This window comes from Vigna unguiculata, chromosome 5 (assembly GCF_037176805.1).
Source record: "Vigna unguiculata cultivar grain cowpea cultivar isolate G323 ecotype 2 chromosome 5, ASM3717680v1, whole genome shotgun sequence".
NCBI classification, from domain to species: Eukaryota; Viridiplantae; Streptophyta; class Magnoliopsida; order Fabales; family Fabaceae; genus Vigna; species Vigna unguiculata.
The window spans coordinates 54,691,515-54,699,314 of record NC_140796.1 but is presented as its reverse complement, the minus strand read 5'-3'; the positions used below and the strand labels follow the sequence as shown (position 1 = coordinate 54,699,314).

Here is a 7,800-nt window from a genome sequence, read left to right as displayed (position 1 = left end):
TTTTAAACTGATTTCTAAATATTATTATTAAACTATTATTTAGTTGTTATTACATTTTAGCATTCTTATAGGAGTTATTTAAAATAAATGATTTTTATCTTTTTGTGTTCCTTATCTTTCTTCCTTCAGATTACTCCACATGAAAAAGAAAAAAGAAAATGATGAAAAGTAGATAACGTGGCAAAAATCCACAGGCTCATGGAAAGCTTGTAATAGCACTCGATTTTAAGAGCGGCACGTGCCTTATGCGTGTCATGAAGCTGGACACGTGCCTTTACTACAAAAGGCATGAAACGCTATAAATAGATAGATAGAAAGCAATTCAAACATAGTCACGAGTCACTTGAAAAAGAAAAAAAGTTCTGAGTTTTGAGTTTTTGTGTTTTGAGATCTGAAGAGAACATGGCATCCCATTACCAAAGCTACAGTGCTGGTGAAACCAAGGGCCGAACTGAGGTAATAATCTTTTTCAATTCATTCTTGAATCACCAAATGTTTTAGAGAAAAAAATTATCTATATTTAATATTGTTTTAGATATTTTTAATTTATAATTAGGGTTAAATATGTAGTTTTAATGAAATTTAAAATTAATTTTTCTTTAAAAATTTTATCAATTTAATCTTGCATTTTTTAAAATGCAGTACGATAAATATTGTTTTAATGTTAATGTTAATTCAAATATTGTTTTAATATTAAATAAACATAACAAAAACAAAATTTGATATCGATAAGAATAAAATGTTAGTACTTTTAAAGATTAAAAATTAATTTGGAGGGACTAAAAACATATCCTTGTAATTAATATTCATCTTATAATTAATAATTAATATTCATGTAATCTGTTTTTGTTTGGTGATGTAGGAAAAGGCAAAGCAGACTGTGGGCAATATCGGAGATAAGGCCCAAGCTGCAAAGGACAAGGCCCAGGAGATGGCCCAAGCTGCGAAGGATAAGACCCAACAAACAGCCCAAGCTGCGAAGGACAAGACCAGCAACACTTCCCAAGCGGCAAAGGAGAAGGCCCAACAGAACAAAGATGCTGCTCAAGGGAAGGCCTCGCAGATGGGCCAGTCAACGAAGGAAACGGCCCAATCAGGGAAGGACAACACCCAAGGGTTCCTGCAGCAGACAGGGGAGAAGGTGAAGGGCGCGGCCCAAGGTGCTACAGAGGCCGTGAAGCAAACTCTTGGGTTGGGCCAGAATGACGAATACAATAATCGCAGAAATTAGTTACTATGTTGTAACGGTTTTACGCAGCATCACTTTTTAAATAAGCTGCTATTCCCTCGTTTCATCCATGTTCAATTCAATGCTATATATATATATATATAGCCTTGAATTTATAATATCATATTATATGAAAAAAAAAAGGTTAAAAACAGAATATTTTATAATCTCAAAATCTCTTAAATAGAATAATTTGTTTGCATACAACTGATACATTATTTTATGCAACTTATGAGGACCCTTCAAGCCCCAACTTTGAACTAAGCCAAGTGCAAACTTCATCCATCTCTCTGGGAATTGTGTAATGACCAAGCCTGAAAACATCACAAACCAAAACTTTGAAAACCTGATTCAACCAATTCATGATGATTTCATCTATACAAAAAACAGTTACCCATCATAGGATTTGAATGCAACATATCGAAACCCTGATGAGCATAAAGATTGAGCTGATTTTTCACCATATTTGTAAAGGATCACATCATCACCTACAATAAAACTGTTTTGAATTTACTCTAAAAAATTAGGAACAATGACATTTACTTCTGAGTTTTATAGATACTTACTGATTCCATGGCACAACAAAATGGGTAATGAAGTTGCTCGTCTTCTTGCTTCATGTGATACTTCTATCTTGTTCCTTAAGCTCCTGCAAGTAGCAGGTTTCAAATGGTATGAATTTAGTATGTGAAGTATTGCAGATTTGTTAACAAAATCAGAAATGATTATTAGGAATCTAATGAGAAAACAGAGTCAAATGTTTGTTTGTGTTAAAAGACCAATGTCATGATTAACAAATAGTTTTACAACATACCTTGATCCTGGAAGCCAACCACTGAGTCCAACCACTGTTCTTAGATTGAGAGGGTAGGGAATGCCATTTCCATACCTTCCTATGGCAAAACAAGTTGCAGAGTACAGGGCTATTGCAGCACCCATGCTGAACCCTCCAATAGCAACTTTCACTACCACATAATTCATTGATTAACAAAGTAAATCTCTAAAGTAACAGATGAATGCAAGTACTAATAGAACAGTGATTGTTCAATTTTCTTAACTAATAACAGTACTGAAATGTATTGACATTGTAAATTTGCAAAAATTGATGTCTAATTAATTTATTTACCATCAGCTGGCTCTGTTGACAACAAGTTAGCAATGTGTGTTGCTGAGGCATCCAAACCCTCCCAATCATCTGGGCCATCTTCTGAAAGTTCTCCCACATCAAACCCTGATTAATAAGCCACTAAGCAAGTTATTTTTCCTTTTTATGACTAGAAAAGTCTTATATTGATAAAAAAGTTTTTGTATGTAATACATGCTGTGCAGGGAAAACCACCAAGTATTGCCACAGGACGGGTGGGAGCAGTTGGACAAATCCATTTTATCTGCATCATGTCATATCATATTGTGAGAAACACCCCAAAGGTCTCACAGTTATCAACTGGAATATTGGCACAAAAACGTTAATCTCAAACTGATTCAATACACAAAATTCTCACATTTGGAAGTGGAAGGGATTCCAAAAGCTGAGATGAGCTACAAGAAACAAAGCTTAAAATTAGATAAGTGTGTCACAGGTAAGTAAATATTACAGGAACCGGTTTGAAGAAACTAGTTCACACTGTTTTAAGCTCCTTGAGTTCCATAACAAAGCATAGAGGTTGCTAACAATGAATCTTCTCATGTTGCATTTTCATGTGACATGGTCATGTGAAAAATTTGTGTGTGTCTTTGTTCTCATGATGCCAACCAATATTAATTATGATTTATGACCCACATACTTAATGTGTGTAGAAACAGGTAAAAGCATTTCACGTGTTGAATTGTGTGAAAATTCAACATGAAATAATTCATTCCCATGTGCCACAAATACCTTAGCTGTGAAAAAGAGAACAGTGAAAAAGAAAAGAAAAAAGAGAGGTTGGAAGAAGAAGAAGGTACAATATTAGAAAGCATTAAAGATCATGAAGGTAAAAAGGAAAAGAGAAGTGAATATAGGACAACTGTATGAAAGAATGAACAACAAATAGTTGTGACAATGTCAGAATCAAAGAGAGATAGCATTTATACCTCAAACCATTGTCACCAAGACCATGCAACCAAATTATAGTGGCTTGGTGTTTACCTTTGGGTCTCACAACATATGTCTTCCCAAACTCAAAAGTACCTCGAGTCATTCTGCTGCCTATAATTGTAGGCGAGAAAACATATTAATTAGTAACTGACTTGTAAGGTGAGATTTGTATAAAATTATGTACATATAATCTAATTTAACTTTATTTTTAGTTGACGTAAGACTTTCAACAATTACTAACAAAATTCAAAATACAAGTAAAAGACATGCAATCTTTTATATGATGCGAGCGATGAAATTAAGTAAAGCAAGAAACTATAGGAAAATAGTATAACAAATGGTTTACACAACAACAGATGAATAGAAAGAAAAAGGTCCTATAATTCAGTGATATATAGCAGTCCAAAGACTAAAATTCATCAAGGTGAAAAGAAAGATAAAGGACTAGAAAGAGGAGAAGAAGAACAAACCAGAACCAGTATGAGAATGTGCATGACTCATTTTATTGTTTGAAGAAATTGGAGAAGCACAAACAATCCCAGCTACTACAATGAAGAAGATGTAGGATGGTGATGCCCCTTTACACCCAAAAGGGTATGGTAGAGTTAGAATGAAACTTGTGACTATGCATTGCAATGTGTATATATATATAGAGTGACCAGTGGGTGCACCAACTATAGAGTGATGCTGCAACAGTCTACAAGGGTATCCATGAAAAGGTGAGGTAAAGACAAAGACAAAAGAAAAAAACCTTTATGAGAACATAGAATCAAAGCATAAAATAACACAATCATCCATTCCTAAGCTTCACAACACAACTACAAGAGAGAGCTCTTCATTCTAACCTTAGTTTGTAAAAAAAAAAATCTTTTCACAATTATTTGTTTATGATTTTCTGAATGATTGATGGATAACCATTAACCTCAAATTAAAGTTCTTTGAATTTTCACCCACTCGAAGGAACTCAAGGAAAGAATTGGAAATGACCAAGAACAGCACTTGTGAAAGGGACTGAAGTTTCTTGGTGTTTTACTCTTCTTTCAAGTACCCGACATATATGATAATCAAGCTATGTAACTTAGCTGGTGTTTCAAATTAGAATTGACACCAAAAAGTAAGTAAGCTTTTCGTTCTAACCTTCCTTTTTATTTTTTGTTTTCTTGCTTGCCACTAAACATAGTTGCTCTAACCCCACCTAAACAAAATTTTATTTATCTATACACATGAAAACAACAAGTCTAAAGACTATAAACCTTGTCTTAAACGTAATGATAAACTATAATGGTAACGAAACTTCTCTTTTACGCATCTAGGTGAAAAAATAACCTCCTAAAATTTCATTTGTTTAGCACAGATAAATTGTCCAGAAGAAAAATAAAAACAAAGAAGTTTAACTCATGATCTTCGCTAAAAAGGAATCTTAAGAAACATATCAGACGTAAGCACACTCTTTATTAAGTTTCAATGTGATGAATTATAAGCAAAATTTTGAATTTTGTATATACTTTCTTTTGTGAGTCTATCTCAACCCAACAAACTGGCAAATTGTAAGATAATATTTACACCTATTTATATATTATAAATCTGTTTTATCTTTAATCGATGTTGGATCTTTAACACATCTCTCACACCGAATTATATATATATCTCAAATATGTGATTATACATTAATAGACTCCAATAAGGGTCTGATAACAGATGGTACGATCAATCCAACAAACACAAAATGTTGTTAGAATAAACTCTGGATCACTCTGATACTATCTTGAAAAACAATAAGTCTAACTCAATTTCATAAAACTGTTATAAGATGAGGTTTACCGTCACTGATATATATTGTAAATGTCTAATCTCTAATCGATGTGTGATTTTCAACTGACGAAACATTTTAAGAAGAAGATAAACTTGAGGTTTACTGAGGTAGATCACCATGCATAGGTTAATGAGTGCATTCGTTGTGCACCACTATGTGTGTCACCCTATAAAATCCAACTTTCATGCAAGCTTACCTGGAAATCTTAAAATGCTACTTGTCCTTCCTTCTGTCCACTATCTACTTTCACCATTCATTGCTTTCATTGATGGAGACTTTGAACTCAGATCAAAAATTCAAGTTGCGATGTCATCAAGCTCTAGAACAACTCGTGACTCATAGACCAAATTCTTTTACCTTGTGTCAAACTTTCATCATATGCGATATTCCTTCTTCATACTGTTAGTGTAAAAAACTTTCAAACATTGCTTAGACTCAGAACAAGTTAGAATTATTATAGGTGAGTTATCCTTTATAACATAGGCAAGTTTCGACTTGAAAAAAGGTGAAGGAATGTCTATAATTCTCACTTACGCACTATTTTTGTCTTAACACGATCGAATCAAAATGTTTAACACTTTTTTTGTTTCTTTGAACTACTATAGGAATTCAACGAAAACTATATATTTTGCTTTTGCATGTCTTGATTAGAACGTGTGTAAATAAAATAATAAAAAAGAAGTTCACTTCCTTCCTTGTGAAAAATAAATATGCATTATTATCTTTTTTGACATTATATATTTAATATTAAAAGTTAGAGATGGGTTAAGAAATTTTTCACTATTTTACCGCCAATTAATGAAAATTAGGTCTGAATGAATTGATATGAGATTATTCCAATTAAACCTATAATTCCCATGAGTTTGAGTTCTATGCATATTTCATTGGTTATAAATGGGTAAGATAGAATTTTAGACATATTATAGGGAAAATTAAGCAATTTAAAGTGAAAATTTTTTGAACTTGTAGAAAGAATATCTGAGGATCACATTAAACATTAGGGTTTGGTTGCTCATAAGACAATGTTAGAAACTAAAAAACAAAACAACATCTATATTAAACTGGTTGACTTTAAATTTTGAATAAGTTGTGAGGTGGCAAATGCTAATTGGTTGAGCATCTAATATATCACTCTAAGGTGATATTGAGATCAACTTTCCATTTCGTCCACTCTTTAGAAGCCTCACACTCAAATTCAGAAAGAGAAATATATAGTTGAAAATTCCATTTAAAAATAATAATAATAATATTATGACAATAATACAATGACTTTGATTCTTTACTTAAGGTGACTTATTTCAAGGTGACTTAGTGTGAATCATTAATTAATATATCATTATCTTTTTTTTTGAAAAAATTAATGATTCACACTAAGTCACACGTCTGACATAAAAGATAAGAGTAAAAAAATAAAAATCATAGTATAATTTTTTAGAATAATAAGAGGAGCGTTGGTGTTATGAGGAGACAATATATGGTGTTGGCACTAGCTTGTTATTGGAGATTAAAGTACTGTGTGATGAGTGTAATCTTTAAGATTGGGAGGCTCAAAATAGGCAAAGCTTTTCGGTAAAGGGAACATAATTGAGTAGGGAATTGAAAAAACTGTGAAAACTTCAAAATCATAAATCTTTAGTGCAACTCGTGTGTGACCATTTTCAAATATTTTGGAGATCCCATTTCCTACATTCAAGCTGGCATGCACATACACAAACAAAATTCCTTTGCTTCATCAAGAAAAACATTTTTTTTTTCAAATTTAATCCAAACCAAAAAATGGCTATATTTTATCAAGTAACCCATTTTACACACACCAATGCCTCAAGATAGTAAAAGTTAAAGTGAGTTTCAATGCCAAATTCTAGCATTAAAAAATAAAAAAAATTAACAAGTTAATACCCTACAAAAACAAATTTAAATAACAACTAATTTTAAAGACAAAAAATAATTAATTACTAATTTAGATATTTAATTATATCCTAAAAATTATTGGTATTTAAAATAGTCTTTATTATGAATAAAAAAATTATAATTATTTTATAAATTAGACTCTAAATTGATTACAAATATTAGTCATCAAAATTTTGATTATCAAAGCAATTCATGTTTAAATTGATCACTAATTAATTAGAGACCAATTTATACATTATTTTACTTAGTAACAAAAATTTTAATAATTAATTTTAATGACCAATTTAAAATTTAATACACAAATAAATTATAATTTTTTATTTATAATAAAGATTATTTTAGAAATTAATAACTTTTGGTTTATAAATTAATTATTATATTGAGTATTTTTTTTTTTTTGCTAATTTTTGTAGTAATATCTCAAATAAAAAAATTTCATCTCCCTCGTTATAGGAACTTTAATTTTAGGGTTTTAACTTAAACATGACGTTTGTGTTAGTAATTAGTTTCACCATCATGATCTAGGCGAAGAGGGTAGCACTTATCTATTGCCTATTGACTAGGCTTCTGTGAACCATGGCATGCTTCTTTCTAGCTTCACTTTTTGGATGAGGATGAACTAAACAATTTCATGTATCACAAGAACAATCAAGAACTGAAACCATGCTTAATTTGGTGTGAAAAGATGCTAATTTTTCCTAGGTTGATTTTGAAATGGAAAATCTATTTATTTATTTAACTTTATTGTAAGATACAATCATATGTGAAAAA

At 31.3% G+C, this 7,800-nt stretch overlaps 2 protein-coding genes across 5 annotated transcripts; one reads left to right on the top strand and one right to left on the bottom strand.

Moving 5' to 3' along the window:
- Positions 1–311: 311 nt before the first annotated feature.
- LOC114183496 (uncharacterized) lies at positions 312–1,395 on the top strand. Its single transcript, XM_028070529.2, has 2 exons — positions 312–456; positions 863–1,395. Exons 1-2 carry the CDS (start codon positions 403–405, stop codon positions 1,229–1,231), a joined length of 423 nt encoding a protein of 140 aa, XP_027926330.1. The 5' UTR covers positions 312–402; the 3' UTR covers positions 1,232–1,395.
- Positions 1,283–4,331, bottom strand: LOC114183495 (uncharacterized). 4 transcript variants are annotated; one of them, XM_028070527.2, is made up of 9 exons: positions 3,776–4,140; positions 3,302–3,416; positions 2,731–2,767; positions 2,547–2,616; positions 2,355–2,459; positions 2,043–2,193; positions 1,795–1,877; positions 1,623–1,716; positions 1,372–1,542 (listed from the first exon to the last, which is right to left on the bottom strand). In XM_028070527.2, the coding sequence occupies exons 1-9, from the start codon at positions 3,804–3,806 to the stop codon at positions 1,458–1,460; spliced, it is 771 nt and encodes a 256-aa protein (XP_027926328.1). In that variant the 5' UTR covers positions 3,807–4,140; the 3' UTR covers positions 1,372–1,457. The 4 variants fall into 4 exon arrangements, with proteins under 4 accessions (XP_085530126.1, XP_085530125.1, XP_085530127.1 ...); XM_085674000.1 differs by lacking the exons at positions 1,623–1,716; positions 3,776–4,140 and adding an exon at positions 4,228–4,331 and having other exon boundaries at positions 1,283–1,542; XM_085673999.1 differs by lacking the exon at positions 1,623–1,716 and having other exon boundaries at positions 1,283–1,542; positions 3,776–4,154.
- Positions 4,332–7,800: the final 3,469 nt, after the last annotated feature.